Source organism: Rhinoraja longicauda, chromosome 2, assembly GCF_053455715.1.
Source record: "Rhinoraja longicauda isolate Sanriku21f chromosome 2, sRhiLon1.1, whole genome shotgun sequence".
Taxonomy (NCBI): Eukaryota; Metazoa; Chordata; class Chondrichthyes; order Rajiformes; family Arhynchobatidae; genus Rhinoraja; species Rhinoraja longicauda.
Genome location: NC_135954.1, coordinates 8,027,516 through 8,043,988, shown reverse-complemented (window position 1 = coordinate 8,043,988; position 16,473 = coordinate 8,027,516). Strand labels below are relative to the sequence as shown.

The following is a 16,473-nucleotide window of genomic DNA, read 5'->3' as shown; positions in this document are numbered from 1 at the left end:
GCTGGAGCAACTCAGCGGGACAGGCAGCATCCCCGGACGGAAGGAATGGTGACGCAGCGGGTCGAGACTCAGTCTGAAGAAGGGTCTCGACCCGCAGCATCACCCATTCCTTTTCTCCAGAGATGCTGCCTGTCCCACTGAGTCACTCCAGCATCTTGTGACCATCTTTGGTGTAAACCAGTGTTCCCTCCTACATGGGTAAACGTTGGAACTGGTTAAATGACTAGGGTGAAGGAAGGGGGGTGGGGGAGAAAGGAGGAGAGAGATTGTGGAAGCGACTTAAAATTAGAGAATTCAACGTTCATACTGCTTGGTTGTACTTCGAAGTTAGAGAATACAATGTGCACTGAGCATTTTGTGTCTAGCTTCGGTTCAAATCAGCATCTGCAGTTCCTTCCTACACATTAAGTCAGCAAGCAATTGAGAATTAGAAGCAGGCAGGGGGAGTTAAATCTATCTACCAAGCTGAATAGTAGTTTGAAAAATTTTCAACAAAAATTCAAAAGTTAAATGTTTCTATAATCAGAGGTCTGTATGTGTAGAGCTTATAACATTAGAAAGAGAAAAAACCCTTCAAAGTAAATATTAATTTAATATCCTAAAAATTGACACCTGTCAAGAATAATACCACTGAATAGTGCGTCATAGAAATATTTTAAATAAACTGGAGTCAACATTTTGAAGTTCGATATAGTTTAACAATATAAACTAATTCCTACTTAATAATTTATCTGCAATGAGCTGAATACATACACAGTTTCGCACTTTTAATTTTCCCTTCGACAGTGCATAGGATTGTAAAAACATTTACAATAAATAATTTTAAAATAGGTTTATAATAATTTCCTAAGGCACAGCTTCAACCGATGACTCAAAATTCACAATTTTCTTTCCTTTGTTTGTTGTTGTTGTTGCTTTCGATTAATGACCATGGACAGATGCAATAAAACAGTAAAGAGGAGGCTGTTATTGTCAGGGGGCAGATCCGATTTCAGAGTCCAAAGTGTTGACTTGCAGTGGATAGAAGTTTTCCCGAAAAAGTGTGACAGGACGGGGATTAAAACGTGTGGCAGGGCATCAAACACACGCTGAAGCAATGCGTGTTTCCGGACTGGGCCACTGCATCGATTGTCCGCACAGTTGCTCCGTGCATGATATCCGGTTCACTTGCTCAGACTTCCATCCAACGGCGCACTTTATATAACAAATAGAACACTTTGGTGCCTGTGCATCACATCGCATGGTCATTAGCTTTGATTATTCGATGCTCGAGAGAGAATAGAAAAAGTGAATAGAGGAAGAGCGAGAGAGAGAGCAAGAAAGCGAGAGAAAGAGAATAGAGGAATAGAGAGAGGGAGAGAGAAAGGGAATAGAGGAATAGAGAGAGGGAGAGAGAAAGGGAATAGAATAGAGAGAGAAAGGGAATAGAGGAATAGCGAGAGAGAGAGAAAGGGAATAGAGGAATAGAGAGAGGGAATAGAGAGAGAAAGGGAATAGAGGAATCGCGAGAGAGAAAGGGAATAGAGGAATAGCGAGAGAAAGCGACTTCATATATCCCCAAATACTTTGCATAGATCAGTATTCACAAAAAAGAGAATGAGTTTCAGTGCTTTAAAATTCACATGGTAGTCACTACCATGATGTAGAATTGTCTCTTTATCTCACGAACCCCCTGATGTGCATGTTTCATGTTTTTAAAAAAATCATTATTCTCGCATGTCGCAGTGTTATTGCATGCAGCTCCTGCAGCTGAGATTATTGCAGCGATTTCCCTGATGAAGAAACAGTGTTTCACAACGCGATTACACTATGTTTATATCCATTGTTAACGCATGTTAAGTTGCAGACTGATTGAAGGCTTTGGACTTTGTATCTTTTTAAAAAAAAAAGATCTTCTTGATCGTAAACAAACACTTTCTGCCATTCCGTCTTCTCCTGTTATGACAATATATATATAGCACGACTCTTTGCAGTAATCAAAAAGCTGGAAAAATATTTCTCTCTTATCAGAAAGTAGAATACTTTTGTTTAAACCCCCCCCCCCCCTCCTCCTCCACTGCCGGTCGGTGTCCACTATTGTACTGACCGGGTCGTGTACGCAAAACAGAGCCTTTCACTGTACCTAGGTACATGTGACAATAAAGTATCATATATTCATTCTGGAAGTGGTTGGGGATTTATGGAATATATTATGCGGTGGCTCTCCGGAGTAGTGTGCACATTTGTTTTGTTGTTGTTCTTGTTGTTGTTGTTGGGTTTTTGCGGAAGACGAGCGGTCCCGTTGTTACTGCATGCGGTCTGCCTGCAGTTGCTGCGGTTGGTACTGACTGAAGGCGGCGGCGGCTGCAGCGGCCCCAGGCGCGCCGCTGGGCATGGGCTGCTGCACGGCGTAGCTGTAGCCGGCGGCCGTCACGTAGCCCGCGGCAGCAGCGGCGGCCGCGGCAGGAGAGGCGGCGTACGGGTACTGCTCGTAGGCGGCGGCGGCGGCAGCTGCGGCGGTGGCCGCCGAGTACTGGGCGTAGGCAGTACCGGTGTAGTCGATGTACGGGGAGGCAGCGGCTGCTTGCTGCACGTGCGGAATGACCACTCCGGGCTGCATGAAGGCTTGCGGGTAGACGTAGTGAGCGGGAATCCTGTGGGACGAGGAACAACAACAAAAAGATCATTAATAAAAACAGTAAAGAAACAGCCAGCACCGCGATCGGGCTCGATCCGTCCACACTGTCATTTTTTTTTTCTCTCAAGAATCTAGATGTTATTGTGCATATAGGGTTGCCACAATAAAAACAGAGGGCTGGATCGTCCATTGAACTGCTGCAATATAAATTTTTGGCCAACTACTCAAGAAATCGAAACAATGTGCATTAAGAAAAAAGTGATTTAAATACAACTAGGGGTATGTTTTATATTTATATTACATTATATTTTATATTTACCCAGTTCCTTTAGTTAATAAGAAGAATGAACATTAATTTGAGCAGCACAAAACAGAGGACAATTTTTTTTGTGCTGGAGTAACCTCTAAAGGCAGAAACATTTTGTGGCGTTCATAGTTCAACAGGTTTTAGGTTAATTTCTGAAAAAAAATTGCAAGCAATTTCCTTGTCAGTATTTCACTCTAATGCTGAGAAACTTCCCATGCGGTTTCGGTGGGAATAAGTTATGAAAAATAATATCCTGGCAACCCTATGTGATGCTATGCAGTTTTCACCACTCATTAATGATCGTATCATATCACAGATCCACAATCCCATCACCCTAATTAAAAGAAAAACCACAGGCAAAAAATAAATAAATCCACAAACAAAATTAACAAAAAGAAGATGTCAAACAAAAAAAGGCCACAAGGTGATAAAACACATGGTCACACAGCAAGATCACTCTGCACATGAAATCTAGGGAGGGTCTCACATCACCATTGAGGCTCCGATATAATGGGGCCAGAGACACTACTACAAACACAGCACTGAACCCCTAGTCCATGTGCTTTACAGTCTAGGAAGAGGTCACGGGTAGTCCTTGGACAACGGAAAAGCACAAGGACTCATGGGCCGCAACGATCCACCTAATGACACGCAAAAGATAAAAAATAAAGACACTAAAAGACAAAGATCGGGTGGGGGGGAATGGGAGGAAAGAAAACACGTCACGCTGAGAGGGAGAAAGTTGACTGCAGAATTGTTTTCCAAACGTTTTCAGAAGGACAATGCAAGCACCCATCCCTGAGGATATACTGAAGGGTCTCGACCAAAAACATCAGATATTCCTTTTCTCCACAGATGCTCCCTGACCCGCTGAGTTACTCCAACCGTTTATGTCCATGCTGAGAATATAGATATTTGCAAGTTGTTGTAATATCTAGCTGCTCTGAAGAGAAAGGATGGGTGTTGTTTCTGGTCGGAGCCCTTCTCCAGAGTCTGAAGAGGGAACCCGACCCAAAACGAGAGTCGACCCGAAACATCACCCATCCTTCTTCCCCAGAGATGCTGCCCGACAGACCCACTGAGTTATTCCAGCACTCTGTGTCTATCCTCGGTGTATAGCAGCATCTGCAGTTCCTTTCTACACATAGAAACAGGCCCAACTTGACCAAGGGTTGCTCCAAGCTCATTTCATACTAAATGATTTGTTATAATCCCTGTGGTAAGAGTTACTTACAACTTCTTGCAGTCAGATTGGCTTGCAATGTTGTTTTCTTGCTAAATGGCAAATCCATTTTGTTTCCAAATGTACTTAGCCAAAGATATCTTTGGCAATTGGTTGTCAGATCCAAGTCCAATTCAGCACAGGTGCTGTTGTCAGGGGCACAGTGGCATTTATTTTCCAAGTTTAAGGAGCAAATTTCTATTTTAGAATTATCTTTGCATTATTCCGTATGTCATGAAAGTTGGGGAGAGGGTGAATCTGTGGAATTCATTGCCACAGATGGCTGTGGAGGGCAGTTGGTCGATATTTTTAAGGCAGAGATTGACAGATTTTTGATTAGTAAAGACGTCAAAGAAAATAGGTGTAGGAGTAGACATTCAGCCCTTCAAGCAAGCACCACCATTCAATATGATCATGGCTGATCATCCAACTCAGTATCCCGTACCTGCCTTCTCTCCATACCCCCTGATCCCTTTAGCCACAAGGGCCACATCTAACTCCCTCTTAAATATTGCCAATGAATTGGCCTCAACTACCTTCTGTGGCAGAGAATTCCACAGATTCACCACTCTCTGTGTGAAAAAAAACGTTCTCATCTCGGTCCTAAAAGACTTCCCCCTTATCCTGAAACTGTGACCGCTTGTTCTGGACTTCCCCAACATCGGGAACAATCTTCCTGCATCTAGCCTGTCCAACCCCTTAAGAATTTTGTAAGTTTCTATAAGACCCCCCCTCAATCTTCTAAATTCCAGCGAGTACAAGCCGAGTCTATCCAGTCTTTCTTCATATGAAAGTCCTGCCATCCCAGGAATCAATCTGGTGAACCTTCTCTGTACTCCCTCTATGGCAAGAATGTCTTTCCTTGGCAAGAATGTCTTTCCAATAATAATAATAATAGATGCTGAGAATCAATTCATTACTGGTCATGTAGAAAAAATAGTTTTGAACCAGGAAGTCCAGCGGAACTCTCTAATATATGATAAAAGAGATTAAAAGCGTCACAGAATTATTATTGAAAATCTATTTATTATTTTTGCGATATTTTTCATAAAACAGCTTTTCTAATAATGCTCAGTGTCAGCTAATAACCACAGTTCTATTCTTATTATTCCAACATCTTAATACCGATTGCTGCATTATTGGTGAACATAGTATCTCTACATCATTGCCTATATCTCGTTTCCCTTATCCCTAACCCAGGAAATATCAGTGTGTAGTTTTATGTAGTGGCAGGTAAGGGCTGCATGGAACGAGCTGCCAGTGGAGGTAGGGGAAAGAAAACTGCAGATGCTGATTTAAATCGAAGGTAGACACAAAATGCTGGAGTTTCTCGACCCGAAACGTCACCCATTCCTTCTCTCCGGAGAAGTTGCCTGACCCGCTAAGTTACTCCAGCATTTTGTGTCTGCCAGTGGAGGTAGTTGAGACAATGGTTCTTTATTATCACATGTACAGAGGTACAGTGAAATCTTTTTTTTGTATTCAGTTCAGTAAAGTATTACCAGGCACTATTGCAGCAATTAAAAGACACTTGGACTCATTGGTGACCCTCAGACTATCCTTGTTCAAACTTTGCTGGCTCTACCTTGTGTGAAAGCAGGGCAAAGGGGATGGAGTTCAAGAGAAATGCAGAATCGATCATTGTTAGCCTGGAGAAGGTAACAACAAAGCAAACAGAGATAAAATGTAGTCGGAGACAGTCAGACTGGTCGGAGAACTGGGAATGGGGAGGGATGGGGAGAGAGAGGGAAAGCAAGGGTTACTTGAAGTTAGGGAAGTCAATGTTCATACCGCTAGGGTTGTAAGCTGCTCAAGCAAAATACGAGGTGCTGTTCCTCCAATTTGCGCTGGGCCTCACTCTGACAATGGAGCCCTTTTGTTACATGGTGCACTGTCAGGGAGGTTTCGCAGCACCAATGCATGGTAACTGCTGATCCAACAGATCACCCAATACTGCTTGTCAACCAAAATAACTGAACGTGTACCAGTCATGAGGTAGAGAATTAAGTCCCACTGACCCAGATAACAGAAAAGAACCGGTCACCCATGCAATACACCCGAACTGCTCTATCAGCAAAACACGGTATTGCAAATACCATCGAGCAAAACACAAACAAAGGGAAGTGTCAGTGAATAATTAAGTAAATAAAATGTGTTGCAAAAAAAAGGTAATTTGCTGACGTACAAATAAAAAAATGTTGTTAGCGTCCCCTAGTGAAAACGGACATTTAAAATTCAATATGTTTACTGTTGTGCAGGCCCTTTGGCACACCGAGTCCGCACCGACCTGCGATCCCCGCACATTAACACCAGGGACAATTTACACTTACACCATGCTGATTAACCTACAAACCTGTATGTCTTTGGCGTGTGGGAGGAAACCGAAGGTCTCAGAGAAAACCCACGCGGTCACGGGGAGAACGTACAAACTCTGTACAGATAAGCACCCGCAGTCAGGATCGAACCTGGGTCTCAGGCGCTGCAAGCACTGTAAGGCAGCAACTATACTGCTGCGCCACTGTGCTGCCCTCAAATACATGTTATACATACAAATAATGCCCTGTGCATTACTCTAGTTGTTACTATAGATTTTATACTAGTTATCACGTAGCAGATGACAATTATAGACTTACCTTTCAGAAATAACCTTCTGCTGAAGCTACCTTCACATGACGGTAATCAGGTATGTTGATTGCAATCCATGATTTTTCACGTGCATTGACTTTAAATTCACATCACAAGCAGCTTGCATGCTTCAATTACACTCCACTTAAACCTCTTTCCCCTCCCTATCAATCCATCATCATAACTGGGCCTGTACTCACTGGAGTACTCACTGGAGTTTAGAAAGATGAGGGGAGGGTGACCTCATTGAACCTTACCAAGTAGTGAAAGGCCTGGATAGAATGGATGTGGAGCGAATGTTTCCACTAGAGGGAGAGTCTAGGACGAGAGGCCACAGTCACAGAATAAAAGGGCGTACCTTTAGAAAGATGAGGAGGAATTTCTTTAGTCAGAGGGTGGTGAATCTGTGGAATTCATTGCCACAGAAGGCTGTGGAGGCCGTCAATGGATATTTTTATGGCGGAGATTAACAGATTGTCAGGGGCAATGGGGAGAAGGCAGGAGAATGGGGTTGAGAGGGAAAGATAGATCAGCCATGATTGAATGGCAGAGTAGACTTGATGGGCCGAATGGCCCAATTCTGCTCCCATCACTTATGAACATGAACATAGAATGCTACAGCACAGCCCTTTGGCCCAGAATGACCGAACCAAACAAAATACCAGGTTGAACTAATCTCCTCTGACGGATGCAAGAATTTCACTGTGTAGTGCATATGTAACAATAAAGAACCATTGAACCTCTGGCTGCATGTGATCCATTTCACTCCATTCCCTGCATCTCCATGTGTCTATCTAACAGCCTCTTAAATGCCACTGTCTTGTCTGCCTCCACCACCAACCCTGGCTCTTTGCCCCTCACATCTCCGTTAAACATTGCCTCCCTCGTCTTAAAGCTATGCGCTTTAGTCTTTAGAGATATAGCATGGAAAAGGACCCTTCGGCCCACCTAGTCCAAGTCGACTAGCATTCGCCCGTACATTAGTTCTATCCTAGACGCTAGGAACAATTTACAGAAGCCAATTAATCTACAAACTTGCACGGCTTTGGAGTGTGGGAGGTAATTGGAGCACCCGGAGAAAACCCATACAGTCACAGGGAGAATGTGCAAACTCTGTACAGACATCACCCGTAGCCAGGATCAAACCTGGGTCTCTGGCACTGAGGCAGCAACTCTACTGCTGCGCCACTGCGCTGCCCACAAATAGTCTTTGCATTTCCATCCTGGGAAATAGGTTTTGAATACCTATCCTGTCTATGCCTCCCATAACTTTCTGAACTTCTTTCCCTCATAGAGTACCCCCAAATTGACATGTACTAGTTGCCACAAACACAGTGGCAAATTCCTCACTCTCACCACTGAGTAAAACAGTATCATGAGTGATAGTGAAGTGATTAGCAACGGGCGGCACGGTGGCGCAGCGGTAGAGTTGCTGCCTTACAGCGCCAGAGAACCCGAGTTCGATCCCGACTATGGGTGCTGTCTGTACGGAGTTTGAACGTTCTCCCCGTGACTGCATGGGTTTTCTCCGAGATCTTCAGCTTCCTCCCACACTCCAAAGACGTGTAGGTTTGTAGGTTAAATGGCTTGGTATAAATGGAAATATTCCCTAGTGTGTGTAGGATGGTGTTGATGTGCGGGGGTCGCTGGTCAGTGTGGGCTCGGTGGGCTGAAGGGCTGGTTTCTGCACTGTATCTCTAAACTAAACTAAAATAGGAGCAGAATTTGGCAATTCCGTGTATCAAGTCCACTCCATCATCCATTCATGGCTGATCTTTCCCACTCGACCTCATTCTCCTGCCTTCTCCCCATAACCTCAATGAGGAAATTAATTCCTCATTGACTTATTAGAAACTTTTATAATAATGGCATCTTGATGTAGACTTTCTACAAGAAGCAGCATATTTTCTAACCTATAAAGTCATCATTCAATCTTCTCTGCGAGAATAAACAATTATGCCACCATTTATTTCTCTGGTGTCTACAGATTCTTAGTTCTGGTATCATTTTACTAAACATTTTTTTGTTTTCTCCTTGTCTTCAGTGTTTTTATCCTACATGAAAATTACCTTTGGACATAAGTTTTCATACAGGTTGCTGTTGTGTTAGCTGTTTAAAAACCCTGTTCTTCAATTGGTGCCCAAAACTATGAGAGGAATAGATCGGATAGATGCAGAGTCTTGCCCAGATTAGGGGAATTGAGAACCAGAGGACTTAGGTTTAAGGTGAGTTATATAGTGATACAGTGTGGAAACGCATTATCTACGCTTGGACCATATTCCTATAAACCTGTCCTATTCATGTACCTGTCTAAATGTTTCTAAAACATTGCGTTAGTACCTGCCTCAACTATCTGCTCTGAGGGGGGGTAAATATTTAATAGGAACCCGAGGGTAACCTTTTCACACAAAGGGTGGTGGGTGTATGGCACGAGCTGCCAGAGGAGGTAGATGAGGCAGGTACTATCGCAACGTTTAGACAGGTACATGGATAGGACAGGTTTGGAGGGATATAGGTCAAATGCAGGCAGGTGGGACTAGTGTAGATAGGACATATTGGTCAGTTGCAGGCAAGTTAGGCCGAAAGGCCCATTTCCATGCTGTATGATTCTATGAAGGATGAGAGCAGATCTTATCGAAACGTATAAGATTATTAAGGGGTTGGACACGTTAGAGGCAGGAAACATGTTCCCAATGTTGGGGGAGTCCAGAACCAGGGGCCACTGTTTAAGAATAAGGGGTAGGCCATTTAGAACTGAGATGAGGAAAAACTTTTTCAGTCAGAGAGTTGTGAATCTGTGGAATTCTCTGCCTCAGAAGGCAGTGGAGGCCAATTCTCTGAATGCATTCAAGAGAGAGCTAAGTAGAGTTCTTAAGGATAGCAGAGTCAGGGGGTATGGGGAGAAGGCAGGAATGGGGTACTGATTGAGAATGATCAGCCATGATCATATTGAATGGCGGTGCTGTGGCTCGAAGGGCCGAATGGCCTCCTCCTGCACCTATTGTCTTTTGTCTCTGACTAGGGATAATCCTAACTACAGGTGCTATCTGTACGGAGTTTGTATGTTCTTCCCATGACCATGTGGGGTTTCTCCGGGTGCTCCTGTTTCCTCCGCCACTCCAAAGACGTACATGTTTGTAGGTTAATTGGCTTCGGTAAAAATGGTAAATCATTCCTAGTGTGTGTGTCGGATAGAGTTAGCGTGCGGGTGTTAGCGATCGCTGGTGTTGGGGCAGGGGTGGTCGGACTTTTGCTGGAAATCCACAGAAAACAGAACAGGTGGTGGAATGTGAAACCAGAGCTCTCCAGGGCCACTCTCGTTTAAACTCCAGGGATCTGCGAGCACACACACTCCCTGGCCTGTGCCATTTTACACCGGCTGACTGACAAGACAGGCTGCGGTATGACTCCCAACTCTATTTTTAAGCATCTGCTAAATCGATCCACCAGACGAGCAATATCTGTATAAGGTAAAATGAGCAACTTTCCTTGCGTAACTCAAGGGTCACGATCAAAAAAAATTGTCTGATCTCAAATGCACGTCGAACATACGACCGCAAAAGTGTCAATTTTACAAGTGCAATGCTACAATAATGATCCAGTTGGATTTGGTCTCATCAAATTCTGAACACAAGTTATTGTTTCTTAAAGAAAAATACATTTTAGATGCGAACTGAATAATTGATCACCAAGTGGTTTAATTAAATAATTCTGGTAAACTAGATTGATTTGGACAGGTGGGCTTGTGTAAGGGATCTGGGGTGTTAAATTGGATCTGCACTTATAAAAATTAGATGAGACCTTGGGATTACTGTGTATAATGAAATAACCGCTGCACCTTTCTAAACCTAAAGCCACTCAGTGTTTCCACCCGAATCATTGTTTTACTCATTCATTATTTACTGAACTTATTGTTGTATGTCATCATTTATTCATAGATGGGGGGGGGGGGGGGGGGGGGAGCAAAAGCAGATGAGCAGACAAATTTTGTGCACACTTGCTTCAACTGTACACATTATTAATAACTTTAAAATTATGGGTTTGTAGGTTGCTCATTTCGTATTTTCTGCTTTTCCTAAACAAGGTGCGGCACAGCGGTAGAGTTGCTGTCTTACAGCGCCAGAGACCCTACTTCGATACTGACTACGGGTGCTGTCTGTAGGGAGTCTGTATGTGACCGCGTGGGTTTGCCCTGGGTGCTCCGGTTTCCTCCCACACTCCAAAGACGTGCAAGGTTTGTAGGTTAATTGGCTTGGTATAATTGTAAATCGTCCCTAGTAAGTGTAGGACAGTGCAAGTGATCGCCAGTCGACACAGACTTGGTCTCAACTAAATGTTTAAAATACACTAAAGATATGACACAGTCCACCAAAACTCAATACTTAAAAAGTTCCCCCGTACATGTGTTGCATGCTGACAGTACTAATTCAAGAGAATGTGCGGGTGATGTTTGTAGATACTAAAAAATATGCTTGTAAAGTCCTCATCTTTCAAAATAATTTAGCTCCTAACTTTTAAAATATTCAAATCCATTGGGCAAACATTCAAGTGCTATGTATAGAGTGGCTAATTTCTACCAGGAGATATAATACCTAGCCTAGAATTAGACAGACCCAGCATACAAAATGTCCTTAGGAAATCTAGCACTTGGAAATCATGCTTGATTACGATATCGCCGATAATTATCAATTACTGCATCCAAGGCTTTATGGAACATACAATGAAAGCACTTGTGTTAACAAAATAAATTAAAAAATCAACCAAACCAAAATATTTTGTTTTTTTTAAAAAACATCGCAACATGCAAGCGAAGAATGGATTTGGTAATCAACAAAAATAAAACAAAATAAAGTCACACAAGATTTAGCACTCACTACAACCCAGAAACTGGTTTGTTAAACTGGAAATCAAGCTACAGCAACAAAGCAAAATAATGTCAGATCCCCTGCTCACAACGGCAAAAAAAACCAAATCACTCTCGAACAAAGAAAACTCCAGAAAAATCCTCACTATAATAGCTCTCTCCATTAACAAAAAAGCACGCATTTTACTCGTTTAGCTCTAAACACCACTTCATTAAAAATAAAAAAATAAAAAATCAAAAGCACACGCAGCTCTAGTACACTTGAAGAGAATAACGTACATGCAATAGTTAATCACCATCTTTTAGCTTGTTTGAGTGTTTGACTCTACTGGTTACTGTTTAAGATCTGCTCATTCGGTAACTATTGCCACCTCATATCATCAAATCCTTCTCTCATCATCATGTTATCTTAACTGTAAACGGGACCCTGTCAGATCAGAAAGAAATACATAGAATTGAGTCAAGCCAAAAAGGGGGTCGAAGTCGACCGGTTATATAAAAAAAATAAGCACACAACACCGATGTAGGGGATCACAGAGGTAGCGTGTCTGGGAGTTTGGCCGGAATCATTTGTCGACCTTGACTCATTGAGAAATTGCACAGCACAATCAATATATATATATTTCTTCCCCCTTCTCTCTAAACGTTTAGACTGGTCATTCATTGAAGGGTGTTTAACTATATCCGTCCTTTGACGGAGGATAGTTAGCCAAACAGACACATTATTGCCACTTTTCCAGCTGGCCCTCGTTTACAGTCGGTTTACTTTGCTGAAGTCCGAAGACGTTACAATTACATATATTATATATATATATATCTGCCTTTGAACAAGTGGGACGGAAACCGGTTATGCACTGTGGCGGGAGAGGAGCAGCACTCACCCATAAGGTCTGGGCACAAACGCGGGGTGAATCTGTTGCACTCCGAAAGCGAAACCTGTAGAGGAAACAAAGGGTTCAATCGTTCCAAGCAGAAACAAGCAACAAGCATGAATGATACTGACGCGCCGATACCACGAGCACTTTAATCGTCTGTTGCAAGGCATATCACACTGTCCAGATTAACTGAGACACAAGGGACTGCAAAAGCTGGAACCTTGAGCAACCAAAACACAACGTGCTAGACACAAGGAACTGCAGGTGTTGGTCAAACAACCACAGAAGACACAAAGTGCTGGAGCAACTCAGCGGGTCAGGCAGCATCTCTGGGGAACATTGGATAGGCAACGTTTCTGGTCAGGGATTCCACCTTCTCCAGAGAGGCTGCATGACCCACACTGTTACTCCAGGACTAAAGTGATCACAATGGAAGGACAAACTTATTTTTTGCTCGCAAGATGTTTGCATTTAAATTGCTTTAAACAGATTTGTATTTGGTGGAGACACAAGGAAACTTGAGAGTTTATCAAAAAGTGCTGGGGTAATTCAGCGGGCCAGGCAGCATCGCTGGAGAACGTGGATAGAAGAAGCGCCCAGACCCGAAACTTCAACGATACGCGTTATCCAGAGATCTGGAAAAAAGGTACTGCAGCTGCTGTACCAAAAAAAGACACAAAGTGATGGTGTAATTCAGCGGGCCAGGCAGCATCTCTGGAGAACATGGATAGAATAACCTTCCCGACCTGAAACATTGCCTATCCATATTCTCCAGAGATGTGGAAACAAGGAACTGTAAATAAAATGTGTAGGGAGGAACTGCAGATGCTGGTTTACACCATAGATAGACACAAAAAGCTGGAGTCTCTCAGTGGGCCACGCAGCATCTCTGGATACAAGGAATAGGCGACGTTTCAGGTCGAGACCCTTCAGATGCTGATTGACAAAAAATAAGACAAAGTGCAGGAGTAACTGAAGCATCTCTAGAGATGCCTCCTGACCCGCCGAGTTACTCTGGCACTTTGTGTCTTTTGTTTGGCGGAGGAAGAGTTTACCTGGAGTCCCTGCCCCAGAGTCGAACTCACCTGGCTGCATAATGCGAGGTTTCGCCCCCAGGTACGCCAGGTTGACGTTGGCTTTCCTGCCGTCGATGATGGGATTGGGATCCTTACAGGCTCGCTCTGCTGCCACCCGATCAGCCATGGTCACCTGCGTAGCGCGGTAAAGGGACCGGGGGAGGAGAGAGATACAACCCAGCGTCAGTCAACAAAAGACGGGGCACACTTAGCACTCTCTAAACAGTATGACCGTCAAAGATTAGGGAGAGAAGGCAGGAAAATGGGGTTGAGAGGGAGAGATAGATTAACCATGCTTGAATGATGGAGCAGACATGATGGGCCGAATGGCTTAATTATGCTCTCATGTCTTATGGACTATCTAAATCATGCAGGCACCCACACGGCTCAGAGGTACAAGGCTTATTGGTTTGAAATTCATTGGGACAAAATTCATTGAGTAACTCAGCGGGTCAGGCAGCACCTCTGGAGAAAAGGAATAGGTGACGTTTCGGGTCGAGACCCTACTTCAGACAGAGAGTCAGGTGAGAGGGAAACGAGATATATATAGCAGGTACACAAGACAAATGAAGGAAAGATATGCACAAAGCAACGATGATCAAGGAAAGGTGGAGCCCACAATGGTCCACTGTTGGCTGTGGGATAGGGGATAACGAGTTATACAGTGAAACATTGGTGTTGGGAGGAACTGCATTTACACCCATGGACACGAAATGCTGGAGTAACTCAGCGGGTCAGGCAACACTTTCAGAACCTTCCCTTCAGCTAATAATGAACTATTCTACATTTCCTTGATCACCGTCTGCTCTGATCTGTCCTTTTCATAAGTGAGAGGAGTAGAATTAGGCCATTCGGCCCATCGTCTACTCCACCATTCAATCATGGCCGATCTATCTTTCCCTCCCAACCCCATTCTCCTGCCTTCTCCCCATAACCCCTGACACCCGTACTAATCAAGAATCTATCTATCTCTGTCTTAAAAATATCCATTGACTTGGCCTCCACAGCCTTCTGTGAAAAGTGTTTAGACTTTTGTGTTCATATTTTAAAGTGTGTTCACACTTTACCCTTCCACAGCTCCAGTCTCCCTCTCCCTTGACTCTCAGTCTGAAGAAGGATCTGAACCAGAAATGTCACCCATTCCTTCTCTCCAGAGATGCTGCCTGTCCCGCTGTGTTACTCCAGCATTGTGTCTATCTACAGTGAAACACTGGGGCAGTGTAACTTTCAGACCCTTCTAATTTTACCTTTCCCTTGTGAAGTGTGAAAACGCACACCTCCAGATTCAGGGACAGTTTCTTCCCAGCTGTTATCAGGCAACTGAACCATCCGACCACAACCAGAGAGCAGTCCAGAACTACTATTTACTTCATTGATGACCCTCGGACTATCTTAGATCGGACTTTGCTGACTTTACCTTGCGCTAAAGGTAATTCCCTTATCATGTGTACGGCTCGATTGTAATCATGTATTGTCTTTCCCCTGACTGGATAGCACGCAACAAAAGCTTTGCACTGTACCTCGGTACACGTGACAATAAACTAAACTAAACTAACGGGTAAACTAAACTGAAGATAGACACAAAGTGATGGAGTAACTCAGCGGGACTGGCAGCATCTCTGGAGAGAAAGAATGGGTGACCTTTCGGGCCGAGACCCTCCTTCAGACCAAACTAACGGGTACTTACAAAACCGTAGCCGCGGGACTTGCCCGTCTGCCGGTCGGTGATGACCACCGCCTCCTCGATGTCGCCGAACACCTCGAAGTACTTGCGGAGGGACGAGTCGGTGGTGTGGTAAGGCAGCCCTCCGACGAAGATCTTGGTGAAGGTGGTGTCCCTCTGGCTAGTGTGCATCTTGCCCCGGCGGCAGGCTGCAGGAACTCAGCGGGCAGGGGCTCTGCGAGGCTGCAACAGGTAGAGGCAGAGAAGGGGTGAGAGAGGGAGCGAGAGAGAGCCGGCGGCAGGGGGGGGGGGGGAGAAATGCAATGGTTTTTAAAATGCAACACACTCTGTGCACCTCTTCTCCCACCCAACTCCCCAAATTTAAATGCAACACTTTGCTCCTATTTCCACCTCCCCGATTTAAAATGCAGCACACTAGTCCCACCCCTTTACATCTCTCTCTCTCTCTCTCTCCCCTTTGCTCCTCTTCTCCCACTCCCTCAATTTAAATGCAACACACTGCCCCCTTGCATCTCTCTCCCCCTTGCACCTCTTCTCCCAGCTCCCAATTTAAATGCAACATAACTCTTCCCCACCTCAGTTTTAATGTAACACTCTCCCCCGCCTCTTGAACCTCTTCTACCCCCCCCCCAATTTAAATGCAACACACTCCTCGTCCCTTGCACCTCTTTTCTTTTTCTCTCTCTCTCCTTTCCCCAACCGGCCTCCTGTTATAAACTCTTCCCTTCTCCCCACTATCCCAATCAATAAGCAAGTTTGCAACAAGGCAAATGAAATGCAAAAGTACGAGTTGCAAAGAGGAGAGGAGGTAGCGAGAGGGGGGGGAGCCATCCCTGCACACACAACGTACTTGCGGGGCATGAGCTCGTCCCGCTCGTAATCTGCTCTTCCCGCTGCCCGGGCTCTTTAAGTGCCCGCTGCCGGCCGGTCTGCTCCTGTCACTCACACGGCGAGACCACGCCCCCTACTATAGTCACGCCCCGTCTGTCGATGGCCACGCCCCTCAGGCACCGGCACCGCCCACGTGCTCCCCGCGCGGACGGCAGCTCCATTGTTCGCGTCATCGAGCACAAGCCACGCCCACGGTCAGCCCGGGACCAACCCCCTTCCCACATGCTCCTCCTCCCCGATTGTTCGCGTCACGGAGTAAAGCCACGCCCCTCCCCTCGATTGTTTGCGTCGTGAACCACCAACCAGGCTCAC

The 16,473-nt window shown here is 44.7% G+C and overlaps 1 protein-coding gene across 1 annotated transcript; it reads right to left on the bottom strand.

Annotated features, from left to right (window-relative positions):
• Positions 1-2,087: 2,087 nt before the first annotated feature.
• Positions 2,088-16,208, bottom strand: rbm24a (RNA binding motif protein 24a). The gene is made up of 5 exons (XM_078427021.1): positions 16,121-16,208; positions 15,274-15,492; positions 13,596-13,719; positions 12,517-12,571; positions 2,088-2,633 (listed from the first exon to the last, which is right to left on the bottom strand). Exons 2-5 carry the CDS (start codon positions 15,439-15,441, stop codon positions 2,285-2,287), a joined length of 696 nt encoding a protein of 231 aa, XP_078283147.1. The 5' UTR covers positions 15,442-15,492; positions 16,121-16,208; the 3' UTR covers positions 2,088-2,284.
• Positions 16,209-16,473: the final 265 nt, after the last annotated feature.

Coding starts and splice junctions, on each gene's coding strand:
- rbm24a (XM_078427021.1), bottom strand. CDS start 15,441: ATGCACACTAGCCAGAGGGACACCACCTTCACCAAGATCTTCGTCGGA. Junction 12,572..13,595: donor ACCTCGCATTATGCAGCCAG/GTGAGTTCGACT, acceptor TTTCCTCTACAG/GTTTCGCTTTCGGAGTGCAA. Junction 2,634..12,516: donor TTTGTGCCCAGACCTTATGG/GTGAGTGCTGCT, acceptor CTCGTCCCACAG/GATTCCCGCTCACTACGTCT.